The sequence below is a fragment of the Tauraco erythrolophus genome, chromosome 3 (genome assembly GCF_009769465.1).
Source record: "Tauraco erythrolophus isolate bTauEry1 chromosome 3, bTauEry1.pri, whole genome shotgun sequence".
Lineage (NCBI taxonomy): Eukaryota > Metazoa > Chordata > Aves > Musophagiformes > Musophagidae > Tauraco > Tauraco erythrolophus.
Genome location: NC_141467.1, coordinates 84,569,539 through 84,586,754, shown reverse-complemented (window position 1 = coordinate 84,586,754; position 17,216 = coordinate 84,569,539). Strand labels below are relative to the sequence as shown.

Below are 17,216 nucleotides of genomic sequence, written 5' to 3'. Positions count from 1 at the left end.
TCTAGCGCTAACCAAGCTACTCTGGGATTGAAAGCTAAATCCAGTTACTCTAGAAAGATACTAGCAGATACTCACTATTTATCTACTATCAAAACAACATTTCCAGCAAGGCATTACAACAAGAAATTCCAAATATTCACATGAGCTCAAATTCTAGCAAACTTTCACCTGTTTGATGGTCATCACAAAACCACTTGCCACCCACACCCCTTGAGCTAAGAAAGGATCAAAAATTCCTCCTTGCTTTAACTTAAGAAGCTGACTGAAGAAGCCTCTGTAGTTTTGTTCTCAGTACACTCATCTAACTGTTTTTTAACTAAATTGAAAAAAAAAAGTCAAGACCCAGTTTGCAGATGTCGGGCTTACCACTAAATATCTGGGAAAAGATCACATGCAGGAAAACTGGCAGTTCAACACTGAGGAGTCTGGCTTAAAACTCAGTCTTAAGTCTCTGGTTTACTGTAGGCTTGTGTCACCTTCATTAATTGATATCTGGCTCTTCTCGTGATCTGGACAACATACTCCATGTGTTAGGTGCCCACCTGCTATTTCAGGAGAAGAGCAGAGCCTTCAACTCCCAGAGAGTTAAAGGGGAGGGAGTGGAGCAGGGGAAGGAAAGTCTTCCAGTGGAGCCTCCAACAGAGATAAACCAGATCGTCTGTCTCCATTGCTCACTTGTAATTTTTTTTTTTTCCCCCTCAACAAAAAAGTGCTTTTCCTGTATAGTGTATCGCACTTGAGAAAAAACTATCTGTAAATAGCCACAATCATTTCCTTTTTCTCCTCAAAAGGAAGAGGGGTTAGAAGGCTTTTGCTGAAGTCGTGCAACTGCTACCAGGCTAGTACCACTGGTGATCAGTGGCCGACACTGTTTGCTTCTCCTCCTTTATCTGTAGTTGGCTCTTCTAACACTCCCAGGCAGAGCGTTTGTGTTTGTACAACATACAACATGATACTTCTAATGCTACAGTAATATAATGATGTGAAATAAACAACATAAGAATCCTATTTTCGTAACATAAAAAGGACTAGAAACTCTAGCTAGTAACAATAATTCACCTAAACTCTCTGCTTTGTTGGTCCTTAAAGCCTGTTCACATCCATCGTGTGCAGAAGGGGAAAACAATTGACTTGGAGCACCAGCTGTGAATTCTGAAATAACAGATAATATCAATTTGCATCTAATCTGTTGACTGACATTCAGAAAAGAAGGTACATTAACTTTAAAAAATAAAAAATCTGTTCACTAAGCAATAACAGTGAAAATAAACCAGAGTTTTCAGCATCCTTTAGAGGCAGTCACTGAAAATTAACTCGGTGACATTCTTTTAAACCTACTAGCCTGAGTAAGCTTAGTACATGCTTGCTTCACTTAGTACCACATTTGTTGATGACATCTCACTGGTGCTACATACAGAACAGTAGTTCCAAGTTTTTATGCTTTGGTAATTTTAGACTAAAATCTTTAACATTAACTGCCTTTTGGCTTTATCTTTAAATAGAAAATATATTTTATTGTTTATTTACCCCCAAAATAATGATTTTTCTTTTAAAAATTCTGGTGGGAAGTGCATTTCACTTTAAAAATCCCATAGTTTGCATCAGTGAGATCCTATCTCACTCTAAACTTCAGGGATATAAATAAGCTTTTCCCTCCTAAAACCATGTAGACACTGGAAAAACTAACATATTAGATTATTATTAAAAAAAAAAAACAAAGCAAAAAACTGTTAACTTTTCAAGAATACTGGAGGGAAGTCTAGTTTCTGCCTTTGTCCTATTACTTCTCAATGCAGCAACACATACAGACACATAAATACGTGTGTGTGTGTTGTTGCTTTGAGAGGTAGTAGGATTAAGGTAGAAACCAGACAAATTCACCTCTCCATGTGGTATAAAGTCATATATAATAACAGCAGCAAATTATCACAATAGTTACCAGACCTCTCTTACACATATAGCGAATATAACCCTGGTTCCTAAAGGTTAGATCTGTGTATTTTATTACGACATGTGTAATAATAATAATAAGGCATTTATTATGACAATTGAATGCTCTGAAAATCTGATGTCACTTAAGTACTTGACGAGTGAGAGGTACAGCAAGACCAGACAGAATACTGCATTTGTGAAGCTGAAACGCACTGCGTTCCATGCACACAACAGGCTCTTTTAGAAGCTGGACTAAACTTAAAGACAAAAAGTCTTTGATTCCTGTGAGTTGTCTTTTTGACTCACAAGGAAATGACACATACTTCAGTATGTATTAAGAAAGTTATTTTTGCAAATAAACCCCCACCTACTGGAACACAAAAACCTGCAGAAGTATATGACAACTTGACACAAACATACTAATATAAAAAAGGAAAGCTTGGTGCTTGAGCATGCCTAGAATCTTACATACCGAGGTAAAAGCACGCACATACTGGCAAGAGACAAGTTAAGGGATTTACCAACTAAAGATGAATCCCAGCTTGAGAGTTACACCTGAGCATTTTTTTGTTTCAAATTATTTCAGACAAAATGATGTTAATTCAATAGAAACAACAGTCACATTTACTCTACCATTCTTCAGCTGCTAGAACTTAAGCAGAAATGGATTTTCTGAATTTCAGCTTCAAGGAAGTCTTTAATACAGGCTAGAATAATATTCAAATTCAAATTCCCAATATAAGCCACACTAATGAAGTGCTTCTCGCTCCGATACACACTCGGAGACTGTCTCTCTCCAAATCACAGTCTTCTCAGTAGATCATCCATATCACACCTTAGCTTAATGTAACATTAAGAGTTAAAAGTCTCCCTCGTATCTCTTATTCTTGGAATAAGAGAAGACCAAGAGGTCAAGTAAAGACTTTATACAGAAGTTATCATTTCTATTTTATCATGTCCAACTTCAAAATCATTCAAAGATAACCGTGACAGACTTTCCCTATTTTAATGTCAATGCTATAAGCATTATTTATAGGCTTAATTATATTTCCAGTATAAAACACAAGACAGAGACTTCTCACTTCAGTTTCCCTTAGTAACCACAAATGTGAAAAGCTGACTGCAGCACAGTTTGAGGGTCATTTCAAGAACAGAACAGGCAGAGAAAGGCTCCATTTTCAGATACTGCTGCAGAAAGAGATCCGTACAGTAAAAGGTACGGATCTATGAAAATTATTAGGAGGATGCCAGAAGGTCAGTACTAAGATAGAGCTCCCCCCCTCCCCAACTTCATTCTGTTATTTCTCCTGATGTCAACAGTTTATTAGTAATGCTGAAAGCAGGGAACTTGCACATTATTTTATAGTTAGTGTTATTTACAATTTCTAACCAACTACCTAAAAGTGAACTAGTCAGATTGATTAGTTTGAGGTGTTTTTGAAGAAAAAGTTAACTTAAAGAAAAAAGCCAAATAAAAAGCATTACTCAAGTACTACTAGCTAATTGCAGATTTAATTCCTGTCAAAATAAGCTATCAGATACACAGAATGCTAAGATTAAAGGTTATGCACATTACTATTTTGCTTATATTTTGTAATGGAACTTTCAGTCTGCACTTGCTATGCAATGGCATTCTAACAATAAAGCAGTAACTTACAGAATATTCGATAGTCCCCTTAGGCTTTTGAAAAGACATTCGTCGCCCATCTTTCTTGTCTGGGGTCTTCTTCTGGCCAGTGTCTGAAAAAAATTGAGGCAACGTGCGCGTTAAATTCATTTTCCTCTCTCAGCACTGTCACAGGCTGCTGACTACAGCCCCGTGGGCAGACATCTACTTCACCAGTTACACAGCTCGCTCCCGGTGACTCTGTCTAACAGACAACCGGCTGCTAGAACAGAGACTTCATCCCTCTGCAATGCTTTAAGAATTTGACCAATATAAACCACTGATAACTGAGAATCAATTAACTGCGCAAGTACTTGCTGCTATCCAGGAAGCTATTAATGAAGGGAGACTAAATAGGAGATTGACCCCAGGAGACAAGCAACATTTCTGGAACTACTGTGCTTAATTGGTTTTATATCATACCCAGTCTGCTTTTTTCTAGAGGGGAGAGGATCTAGAGCTCCTGTATGTTCGATCTAATCAGCTGGGACTTCTTGTCTACACAAAAACTAGTAAGTACAGAGTATTTAAAGCTTTAGTGAGAAACAAAGAGCATTGGTGTTTAACTTTGCAATTATCCTGTCTGTAGCAAACACACACAGCCTATGCATAAACAATAAAGATTCTAAACAAATAACACAAGTTAAGAACTGTTCTTTTTATTGAGATACTGAATTTTGATGACCTCCATTTCATAAGCCAAATCAACAAGAATTTGTACCTGAAGTATACTCTACTTTCTGATACTAATTGGCTTGGTATTTATGATAAAGACAATGCAACAATGTACTTACCTGATGCAACAGAAAGCATTTAATACACCTCTAGAATTTTAACATATCCATTTATATACACATACATGCATTTTTTGAGATGAATCTCTTCATAAGTTAGGTTTCTGTCAAAAGGCCTCCACTTTCAACAGTTAAATATCTGCTATTAAGGAGCCCAAAATACTTACATGACTGAGATGTTAGGTTTTCATGCTACGATGGGATTAGTTACACTCTTATGTTGATACATTAAAATTCCTGTTACCATAACTTAACATATTTAGTCAAATATTTCAAATTGAACGGAAGAAACAAACCTTACAAAATATATTATTTTAAAATATTTTAGCATGGCTAGATTGAGAATAGAAAACATGCTGTACTTCTGTTTAAGCCTCACCTGAGGCACTAAGGAAACTTGCTATAAATTGACACCAACTTCTGTGCATTACTACTTTTAATTGGCATCCTGACTGCAACACTGGAAAAGAGACTAGACAAATACTTGCACAAATTTCATATACCCTCCCCGCCCCCATTGCTACATGGATAGCTGAAACTATGAAGATATGAGGGGGGGAAAAAACCCAGCACCAAATACACTGGAAGTTCTGCAGTGTCAAAAAACAAGAAAGAAAACACACACACAGAGAAATAAAACCTCAGCAAATACCTTACATTTGCTATATTGGGCAAGCTGCAGAGGGCAATAAAAGTAATTTCTAGCAGATTCAACATAAGTACTCTCCTGGGGTGTTCTTTATATAATAAGGAAATAAACATTGGACTAATTCTACTTTTCTTAACATATTGAAAAAAAACTGAGGGAGAATGTTCCCATATCTACAAGATAAAAATCGATCTATAGATGGTATTAATCGTAGCAAGTTTTTATACCTATGAAAGACAGTCAAGACTTTAAGCCTACTTTTAAAAACTTTCCAGAAATTCTGAAAATCTAAGCACTATGATTCTACATCCTACTATCTTCATTCAATACATTAAAAAGGTATTTCTTCCCTTATTTCCTAATTGCAGCTTTTAAAAAGTTAACTAAAAGAAACCTTTACTTCTGATTACATGAATAAAGACACTACAAATGGCTCTAGGGGAAACTAAGCCAACTCAGTAACAAAGAACATATATAGAAGTTTGTGCACAGACTAACAGTAGCCAAACATTCTCCTCTTCCAGGTCAAATACTCTGTTACCAAAGTTTCTGCCTGACCTTGCAACACAACAGGTGCCTCCTCAGCAAGCTCATGAAAAAGGGCAACAGCTGCTTGACTGTAGCTATTCCAAATTTTTCAGCCCATATCAAAGGTTTGCCAGCAGCTTAATCCTTCTTTCAACAGCAGTCTAGTTCAAATACTATTAAGCAAAAGTCAAAGGATGCAGCTGAAGAAAGACAGATCTCACCCAGGATCCCATGCATGCCTTAATAATTTATAAACGGAGCACTCCTATTGCAGAACAGGCATCTTCTTCCCCTGTCCATCCCATGCTCTTAGATAGAAATAAAGCAGCCCCATATTACAAATATATATACACACACTTCATTTGGATACAGCCTAATGCTGTTTGTGATGTTTTTTGGGTTTTTTTTTCTAATTCAAATTTAAGTTTCCTTTTTCTTCTTAATAATTTGTGTAAGTATCTAAAGAGTGTGCAGACAGGTGCCACTCAAAGAAGCCAAGTTATCTTCCTTCTCCGCAGTAACTGAACAGCAGAATGAAGTCTTGCACAAATAACCACTTCTGTTCCTTATGCCAGAAATGAAAAAGCGAAGTTATTTGCTCCTCAGGACAGAAGCACCTACTGTGCTTTAAACTTCAGAGCACCCTGGTAACTTCAGGAAAGTAAGAGCAAGTAGGGGGCAAGACTGGGAAAATATGGTCTCTGTGGAAGGCAAGGAGATGCCAGGAGATTTGCTACCATAAATTCCCCAGGAACTTATAATCCGTGTTTTTTTTTCATAGTTTTTTTTAATGTCATCCCCTCCCAGACCTAAGACAGTAACTCCTACCCTTCTCACCAGTGCCCACTTTCATCCCTTCTCTCTACAATGCCTTTATTTCCCCCTCACTACATGGAGAGAGGATTTAAGTGTTTCATAACCTACTGCGACCTAAGTCGCCCAAGTCAAGAAGAGATGAAGCCAGGCAGCGCTGAGCTACGTGTGTACTGACTGCCCAGCTACCAAACACCACACCGCTGCCCACAGCCGAGGGCTTCAGCTGGCTGTTCATACAGAACCCGTCTGTTTCACCTACTGCCTCAAACAAAACCAGGAGGCGTTTTGATTGTGAAAATAGATCAGACTAGCAGAGACACGAATTCAGCCTCCCTGATGGAGCACAAGTACAGGCTGGGTGGAGAATGGATTGAGAGCAGCCTTAAGGAAAAGGATTTGGGGGTGCTGGTGGATGAGAAGCTCAACATGAGCCGACAATGTGTGCTGGCAGCCCAGAAAGCCAACTGTGTCCTGGGCTGCATCAAAAGGAGTGGGGCCAGCAGGTCGAGGGAGGTGATTCTGCCTCTCTGCTCTCATGAGACCCCACCTGGAATACTACCTTCAGCTCTGGAGTCCCCAACATAAGGATGTAGAGCTACTGGAGCAAGTCCAGAGGAGGGCCACAAAGATCATCTGAGGGCTGGAACACCTCTCCTATGAAGAGAGGCTGAGAGAGTTGGGGCTGTTCAGCCTGGAGAAGAGAAGGCTCTGCGGTGATCTTCTAGCAGCCTTCCAGTACTTAAAGGGGGCCTACGGGAAAGCTGGAGAGGGACTTTTTACAAGGGCATGTAGTGATAGGACAAGAGGCAATGGCTTTAAACTGAAAGAGGGCAAATTTAGATTAGATATAAGGAAGAAATTTTTCACTCAGAGGGTGGTGAGGCACTGGAACAGGTTGCCCAGAGAAGTTGTGGGTGCCCCATCCCTGGAATTGTTCAAGGCCAGGTTGGATGAGGCTTTGGGCAACCTGGTGTAGAGGAGGGTGTCCCTGCCCATGGCAGCAGGGTTGGAACTAGATGACCTTTGAGGTCCCTTCCAACCCTAACCATTCTATGAGTCTATGGCATACTGTAAAGCCTCACGCTCTCTCTCACCGGATGAGCGGGCAGTTCATTGTTGAGAGTAAAGTACATTTTTCAGCCATCCTTGTGCCCCTAGTGTTCTAGGAAGCGTGTGAAAGTGGAAACAACTGCCAGCATAGGATGCAGTGGTCTGAAAAGACCTCAGCACCAATGGGAACCAGTCTCATCCTTTCATTTTACTTATTTTTCTGATAACTGTTGCACACGAGCTCATCTTGTTTGGTTACACACAATCGTTCCTTCATCTGCCAGCAGCAAGCCTGCAAGACTACCAGAGGCTGATGTTCTCATACCACAGGTTCAAGAAAAACCTGACACCATTGACCATGCTGCGCAGAACCTCAAGAGTCAATAGTAACTTGCTTAACAAGAGTATCTGTGGTGCTGGGTTATCAGATCTCCAGCCGTGCTGTTTTAGACAGACACAAGATCAGAACTTTTCTAACAGCAGCGTTGATGCTTTAATTCCGAACTACCATTTCACAGGACTGGGTCTCCAGAACAGCTTGAAACAATGAAGTGAAAAAGTAAATGTCAGATCCACAAATTTCAAGCAAATATTACAACTGTCTAGGATTTACAAGACTAGAACGATACAGAAGGCAGTGTTCAAAATGACACCAGATCAGTATTTAGTCTGAATGCACTCATACAGAAAATTAAGATTAAATGACTATAGCGTAAGAAGAGTTACATATGATCATCAACACAATCAGAGAAAAGGTCTTACTATTCCAACACATTTATCGAAGACAGGAAAATGGGTTTTAGGAACATACAGCTTTCAATGAGGCAGCTTTGACCTTAAAATATACAATAGTCAGTGGCATTATGCAACTGTAATTTGAAGACAACTGAAGTTAAATTCCAGCATTTATAGGTGAGTTCTACTAACTGCCTCTGAATGGCCCTGTGCCACAATTTTGGTTGACTGAAAATATTCTTGTGGCACTGCGAGTTCAAATTGACATGACAAAAGTGACATTTCTCATTTCTTAGCATGCCATCTGAGCTGAATTGTAGACCTTCCGCTTTCCGTTGGCTGATGCTTCTAGCACATCCTTTGGACTCCCGGCAATAAAAGCTGGTAAACAGAACTGAAGATTTGTACTGTGAGTAACAACGCAATGATACGTATTAAGAACTGCTCAGGAGTATCTTCAAGCTCTGCATAGAGCAAAACGTATTAACTTTTCCTTTACCTGACTATTTTTTTGCATAAGCTTAAATTTCAAATAACTTGCAACATTTTTCAGCTGCTGATCTTCTATCCATTTCAATGTTAGCAAAAATCATAAAGATCAGTTTTTCCAGAGGAAAAAAAAAAAAAATAAACCAAACAAGTATCCTTTGATATAAAGCAAGTAACCTGGACAAGTCAATAATTAATGCTAATTGTTTACAATTAAAACCTGAGCTTATTATGGTTAAGAAGATGAGGAAAAGATGATTTATTCCCCCTCAATGAGAACTGCGAGTTATGCATTAGATTTACATGTGTTTAAGAAAAAGGCAGAGGCGGCAGCCTTGTTAAATGCTTGTCTAGGACACAATTTTTCACAGTTCTTAAAAAAAAACTATGCAGCACATATGGGGTAAAGATTTTAAAAAACTGAATCACAAGAAGGTAAGGAAAGAAAAGTAGCCTGTCTTTGAAATATTCTCAAGTATCTTGTTATTTAGCAGCACATGAAACAACTTCCTAATTGATAAAACAGAGGAAGTACAGATATTATTACGTTTTTATTTGATTAGTTCTGCTCAATAACAATTAGATCTTTATAATCTATTCATAAGTAGGAAATGTTTATATTTCATAAGCCTTGGTGACTTGGGGTTGCTAACAGCAGACGCTACATCTCAGTAGAGCAACCGTCTCCATTGACCCATCTTTCCCCCTGCAGTTAGATACGCTTGTGCTAACTACCGCAATATTATTTTCAGTTTTCTTCTAATGTCTCAGGAACTAGAATCAAAGAGGCCCTAACAGTAGCCTCCAAGATGCTAGTAGCCTGTGGTTTCCTAGCCAAAATGGTAGTTTTTCAGACAAAGGCAGTGTCATAAACAACATCCCCTTTAGTCTCCACTTGCTAAGCAACTGCTACTTATTCTGTGATTCAGTCTTTCCTAGTAAGTCATGTTCTCAAAACCCTTGATCCTTATCACTGCTCTCCACATGATCCTTTTGTTCATTCTTCTCAAGCAAACCCCCAAACTAAATGCATCCGAGACCTTGTTAATGCTGCATCAATACTTCAAGCATATCAAAATAGGTTTTTCCTGCAATACAGATTCAGCACTGATTCAAGTTCATTTTGTGATCCCTCTAACACATAACCCTCTTTTCTGCTTTCCAGTCAGCTGCATAGCACTTAGGCAGAAAAAATTAAATGCATGATTTCAGGAAGAAAAACAACTCAATAGGAACAAATTTAAGGCAGGCTACTTTCCCAAATGGCTAGGAGACAAAGCCAGCTCCATGCGTAAGACTCCAGGTATGCGCATCACACGGGCTTTCTTCTAAAATAACATTTCACAGCCAGGGTAAACAGAAATGGTTCACCAAATTTTCAGATTATGCCACAGTATGCATTATCAACAGTAAGTTTCCTTCCCTGTTCCATCTAAAACATGTATGTATACAGTTTAAAATATTAGAGACCGTCTAACTACAATTTCAACCTATTGTACAACCTCTCTGCAGACCAAACGTACACATCAATGAAAACTTGCAAAAAAATCACGATTGCTCTATTGAGACAGCAAAGTAAGTCAACTTTTCTGGTAATTATTGTCCTTCTCTTTCAGATATTTAAGCCCATTTAGTTATATATCTTCAAGTCTATACAATACACCATAAGCACTTTGACCATCAAGCAGCAGTATCAAGTTATCCTTAGACATAGACTCATAGAATGGTTAGAGTCGGAAGGGACCTCAAGGATCATCTAGTTCCAGCCCCCCTGCCATGGGCAGGGACACCCTCCACTACACCACATTGCCCAAAGCCTCATCCAACCTGGCCTTGAACACTTCCAGGGATGGGGCATCTACAACTTCCCTGGGCAACCTGTTCCAGTGCCTCACCACTCTCTTGAGTCAAAAAACTTCTTTCTTATATCTAATCTAAATGTCCCCTCTTTCAGTTTAAAGCCATTGCCCCTTGTCCTATCACTACATGCCCTTGTAAAAAGTCCCTCTCCAGCTTTCCTGTAGGCCCCCCCTTTAAGTACTCGAAGGCTGCTAGAAGATCACCCCGAAGCCTTCTCTTCTCCAGGCTGAACAGCCCCAACTCTCTCAGCCTGTCTTCATAGCAGAGGTGTTCCAGCCCTCGGATCATCTTTGTGGCCCTCCTCTGGACCCGTTCCAGCAGCTCCATGTCCTTCTTATGTTGAGGACTCCAGAGCTGAACACAGTATTCCAAGTGGGGTCTCACGAGAGCAGAGTAGAGGGACAGAATCACCTCCTTCGACCTGCTGGCCACGCTCCTTTTGATGCAGCCCAGGACATGGCTGGCTTTCTCGGCTGCAAGTACACATTGCTGGCTCATGTTGAGCTTCTCATCAACCAGCACTCCCAAGTCCTTTTCCTACATCTTTAAGAATTTCCTCTTTGCCTTACTGCACTTAAGCCAATGGTACCCAGTTTTTCCTCAGAGCTCAAAATCAGTCAGCCTATCCTAAAGATGTTTCAGACTTGTTCAATACAACTGCTCTGCTCACATGCTAACAGATCTATTGTGTACATGAAGTTAGACTCAGTGCTTCAGTAAACATCATAGTGTACAAGCTTAGTGCATTAGGCTTGCAAATGACATCAAACCACGTGGACCAGTCAACATACTTAAGGGCAGAGTCACCATTCAGAGGGACCTGGAGAGGCTGGAGAAAAAGCTGACAGGAACCTTATGAAATTCAACTGGACAACAGTCCTCTGCACGGGAAAGAAGTGTGAGACTCTTGTGCTGTACACGCTAGCATTGCCTGGCCAGGGAGCAGCTCTGCTGAAAAAACCCTGGAGGTCTTGGTAGGCAGCAAGAGGAACACAAGCCAGCACTGTGCCCTGGTAGCAAGGAGGGCCAACAGCATCCTCAGTTGTATTAACAGGAGCATAGCCAGCAGACAGAGTGCCAGAGAGAAGCAGCTATTCTCCTTAACTTGGCACTCGGACTGCTTTTGGAATACTAGCTCTAGTGTCACCATCCTGTTCGGTCCATCCATCCCTCCTCAGTCCTTTTCAATATAAGAAACGCATTAAAAACTATTTCACTGAAAGACCAGCAAGGTAGTCAAGGGCTGTGAGAAGAGGCTAAGAGAACAGATCTTCTGCAGCCTGAAGAAGAGATGGTTTTGAGGGACTGTACCAGCAGCCTTCCTGTACCTTCTAGTAACTTTCCCACAAGTGTCAAGATGACAGAGCCAGGCCCTTCAGTGATGTATAGTGGGAGACCAAAAGACAACAGATATAATGAAGAAACAGAACAGCTTCTGACTGGACAAAATGTAGAAATCTAATTGCCCGAAGTAGTTGTGCAGTTTCCATCCTTGGACATTTTCAAGGCCCAGCTGGATAAAGCACTGAGAAACCTTGCCTGAAGTCATAGTCTTCCCTACTTTAAGCAGAACTGAGTAGTTTTGCTTGCAATTTGAGTTATCTGTAACTATGATTCCTCCCACATTTTTTCTGGTAGGCAACGCAGATGCATGGGTCCACCAACAAAATAGGTTTTGCCACTGTTTTTAAGGCCACCTCTTCCCTTGCTTCCCCAAACCAAGCCAGAGGGAGATCTACACATATAACACAGTGAGGTGTGCTGCTTACTGATAAACAGAAAGGTGTTATTGATACATGCACTAAGATGAAAGGCAACCATGAGCATGCACATTCTCAATCAAAACAGTTTTGAAGCTTATGTTTTGTGTTAGAAATGGGAACTAAACACAATAAATAAGATTAAAAATGCAACATGACAACAAAAATGCAATAAGGTCAAAGGATACCAGATTACTGGAATAAACCATACTTGGATTATGAACTGATCTACCAGATGACTGAAACAAATACAAACTGAACTTCAGTAAAACACCCAATACATCAGTATCCTATTGAACAGTAAAAAACAGACCAAGAATTGTAAACTATGTCAAAAACTCACTAAAGAGAAGAGTGAAATAGAAATTCGCAGAACAGAGGGGAATATTAACGAATTCCCAACAGACTAGTTTCTAAAACAGCTCAACTGCACATCAGCAAACAAACTTGGAAGGACAATCAACAGCAAAGGCTGGGCAAAAGGACACACCAGGAATTCAGTAGCCTCAAAGCCTAGTGAAAAAAACAGCAGGGCAAGATGTAGTAGTACAAAGCATAACATGAAGTAAAGATCATTTAACATCACATACACCCAGGGAATAGTCAAGAATTTCTATACTAGTAGCGCATAAGTCGGAAGAAGAGATTGTGCATAATTAACATATCACAAGATGACTGAGTCATCAGCCTGATACATTCCAAGATCACATTTGCTTCTTATGCCTGTACCGACTGAAGTATTTTCAGACATGAAAGCGAAGCATTAGCATCTTTGTAAAGGGTGCTGGTTCATTTCACGTGCTTCATCCGGAACAGCGTGTACAAAAAAAATTTGCAGAATTGTGTCTCCTCAGTTTGAAGCCTCTCTCATACTTTATCAAACACTTGTTAAAGTTGATTTCTTAAAAGTGATGTACTGAATAAGGATGAAGTGAAGAAATAACTTACCTTATTCTTCTGTCTGCTTTATTCTGAGATAGATTTTTAGAAAGCAAGATACTAACTTTTACAGCAGGACTTACCAAGTGTATTCTAACTTGGCCCTGCACATTTATCTTTCTAGTGCTCTGCTGCTACCTTCACCATAGTACAGAGGACTGCCAGGACACATGGCTTACTGGATATACTGTGTATGGTTATCTTACCAATCAAAACTTGAAAGCTGATAAGAAAAAAACGTAAATGAACCCACAGGCCACATGGTTCAGAGCTGAACAATCAAGTTGAGCCTGAGGGGGAAAAAACAACAACAAAAATCTTTTAATAGAAGGCAGCTAGAACAATTTCCCTGGCAGACTGAGTAAGAGGATTCTCTGAACAGAGAGTTCTGAATGACTGATTTTCACTTCTTTAACTCCTGTACTTAATGAGACACATACTGCAGGAAGTCAAGACTGCCCGTGCAGTGTATGTTCTTCCTCCGTGAAGTGAGGTGAAAATGTCCAGGAGGGAAGAAGCATGAGAAGCATATCCTCACAGAAGCAAAGTGCTATCTGGAAGAAAAATCTTCAGTACATCTACTCTAGCCTCCAGTCTGAAGCAGGAACACTGTTATCATCAAATTGAGTCAGCTTAAAACTGTAACCTGTCCCAGTGATGGACAACTCTTTCTGTGAAGTGTTTTCTGCTGTCCAATTTGAACCTTCCAAGCTAAAACTTGTAGCTGCTGCTCCTCTTTTATCATCTCTTCCTATTGAGATGAGTGTGCCCCTTTAGGCAGATGTAGGTCACAATCACATTGCCTCTAAGCTGCCTCCGTCTCCTCTTTGCAAGGCTAAAGCCCAGCTCCCTCAGTCCCTCCTCACAGTCATACACCCCACACCCCTAAACACACTGGCTGGACCCTCTACAGTTTCTCAGCAGCGTTCTTTAACAGTGGTGCACCAAACCAAACGCATATTCGAAGTACAGCCTCACCAGTATCACAGAGAAGAAGCAGAACTGCGTCCCCCGCTGCCAGCCACGCTCCTCCTCGCACAGCAGACAAAGCAAACAGCGTACCAAACTACGAGACATGCTGTTGGCTCACCAAAGTAATAGGTTTGTATAGATGAGACTCGAATTAAACTGAATGTTCAAGCTAATTCTGCAGTAAAGATAATCCTTAATCACACATTCCCTAAAGCCTTGAGTTGCATTTTACAGCAAATAAAAATGCATGCTACTTCAACATGCCAACACCTACAATATATACCAACAAACAAGAAAGCCACATTCTGTTCTAGCTAAAGCTCCTAGGGAAATTCATGCATTGAACACATACATACTACCTCTTTCTAGAAATTATCAAAAGACTATCTTTAGAAGTTATATTTCAAAGCCCACAAGCCTTTTTCTTTTTTTTAAAAAAAAAGCAATTTTACACTCTGAAATTATTGGTAGCGCCTTTACTAGAATTTCTGGTTCTCCTTGCATTTTTATCCTCCACCACAATCATTAAAAGACAAAATACCTTTTAAAGTTATTTCACTGACTTGGCTGCTGACACATACAATGTAAACTGGTTAAACAGGTTTACAGCCTCCTATGGCACTACTCAGCCTCCCAGTGCCTCCTTTCTCCCTACTAAGAAATACTATAAACTGTTCTGCATGTACCCAAAGATGTACACAAGCTCAGAGCAGTGATTTAAGGTACAGCATTTGAACAGACTTGCCTCCCTGAACTTGGAAACCTTATAGAGCAGCTGTTCAACTGTTCGGAAAGACAAGTAAGAAAACAGTAAACGTAGACTTACTAATATTACGTGAATAAAACTGAGATACTTCACTGTAGAAGTGAAATTAAAAGTTAAGAATAAAAAAGGTTGTGAGGGTTTTTTTTTGTTTCAGAAACATAAAAACAAGGTTTTAAGGTATTTAGGAAGAACTATTCTTTAAAGAAGTAATGCATAGTCACAACTGAACCATGCAAAGAAAGTGAACACTGAAAAGATCCTCTGAAAGTCCCAAGTGAGAAAAAAAAGCTAGATTAACAGGTAGGCTTAGATCCAGAACACCACATACAGAGACTGAACATTTGGAGTAGCTAGAATTTGCCATTAAGGTTTAAGTTAATGTCAGGGGACCCATCTCTAATTAAAACAGAGGTTGGATTTCAACTGAACTATTGTAATAATTGTTATAGCTTCCACAGCACCCATTACCAAGGCACAGGCGGTTTGTGAAAGCCTGCGAAACACTTGCCAGGAGAAGAATTCTACAGTCACAAGAATTTGTTTCTGCCCATAACTGACAGAAACCCCGTGAAGGAGAAGACAGCATGGGAGAGCCAGGATCTAATTGCCTTGCACAGTGTGCTTCTCCTAAGCTAGGGAAAACCCAAAATATGGTTCTGTCAAAAAGGGACATCAAACTCTAGATACATAGAAACCTACTCCCTGCATTCCAGAACTGCAGTCACTTTTCATTAACACAAATTTTAAGTATTACATTATGAAATTATTTGAGGAAATACACTTCCTGCTCAAAGCTACGGGAAAAACCAAAACATTATAATACAGAGTAAGTTAATCCTTTGTACCAGACCAAGAGAGGAAGAATAGTCATGGAGAGCTTCTCCCTCCAAGATATCACATGTATCGCAGCAGACACTTTAGATTAACAGCTGAACACATGGCCTTGTAACTGATCAAAAGACCAGAAGATGCTAAACAGTTTTACTACCATTTGGCTTCTGCAAAAGAGTACAAGTAATCTTTGTCAACAAGCCTATAACAGTCTGTAGAGGCCATATTCAAGGTACTTCATCTCCCTGCTGAAACACAAGTTGCAGTCTCTCTCCCTGTATGCCTTGGGAGAGAGAGACACAGAATAAATAAATAGTGGCACTGTAAATATAGCTGGTTACCTACTACCCTTTACTGTGTAAGAAGTGTGATCCAAGGCATACAAGGAGACATCATCTACATCTGACAGACTGCATGGGCACTCTTATAGCCTTGTCTCCTACAGTAAGTACCAGACCTTGTTTCTCTTGATAAAAAAAAGACTCTTCCGAAATAACCTAAAGTAGCAAAGAAACTTAATGGGTTTTAATATTACCTTTCAATAAAGGCCTGACTTCAACCTTACCTACCGACAATGAAGAATACACAATCAGTCATTCAGCACAGAGCTTCTTGAAACAGGAAAAAAAACACCAAACCATTTACTGTTCATTGTATACTGTTCTTCTGATCTTTAGAAAGTATTTTCACAAACTTAACTTCACGTCTTTTTCTTTCCGAGCAGTCGTTAGACCACGCCACTTTTACTAGTTATGTCATGGCTTGTTTTTAATCTCCAACCAACAGCATTACATCCCCCAAGTCCTTATTGCCCAGTCCTCTTTTGCATACACAGTCTGTGCACATTCACCGTCACTTCTCCACTTTTCATGGTATTTCTTGCCAATTTGAGTCCTCACTTCAGATGAGTAAGTTACAATACCCATACTCAACAGCCCAACGACTTTATCAAGAAACAGGGAGAAACTTTATCAAGAAACAGCAGACCTCTTAGTCCCAGACACAGGACAAAGGGAGTCACTTACTGCCCCCTGACTGACCTGATTGACCACTGAAAGGCAGATGCGCTACTTTTGCCCTAACCATCACCAACCTACTTCCGAAGTACTACTGCCTGTTCTTCAGAAGCACACGAGAGGGAGAAACCACCCCGTACACAAAGGGGATCTCAAACCAACGAGCTTGTGCTCCAGTTGCCTTCCCTCACCCCGGTCAATAAAAGCACCAGGAAAGTGCGTGTGTGGGTGGGGAGAGCTAATGAAAGTAAGCACAGCAGCGCTGCCGCTGAAATCAGGAAGCCGTGCGGCAAGAGCAAAGTCGGGGTTTTGTTATTAGCCCCGTCCGTTGGCGGAACCCCACGGGGCGCAGCCTCCGCTCGGGCGGGCGCCCCGGCAGCCCGGCGGGACGGGACAGGCCGTGGCCGTGGGCC

At 40.3% G+C, this 17,216-nt stretch overlaps 1 protein-coding gene across 5 annotated transcripts in view; it reads right to left on the bottom strand.

The window, feature by feature from the left end:
* The window catches only part of OXR1 (oxidation resistance 1), a 158,803-nt gene that overhangs the window by 70,846 nt on the left and 70,741 nt on the right, over positions 1-17,216 (bottom strand). For 2 of the 5 annotated variants that reach the window (XM_086608784.1, XM_086608785.1), the window contains exon 1: positions 3,590-3,669. In XM_086608784.1, coding sequence (XP_086464910.1) covers positions 3,590-3,628 — 39 coding nt within the window. In that variant the 5' untranslated portion in view covers positions 3,629-3,669. Of the gene's footprint in view, positions 1-3,589; positions 3,673-17,216 lie in introns of those variants that run through there. The other 3 variants (XM_086608782.1, XM_086608783.1, XM_086608781.1) reach the window with 2 other exon arrangements.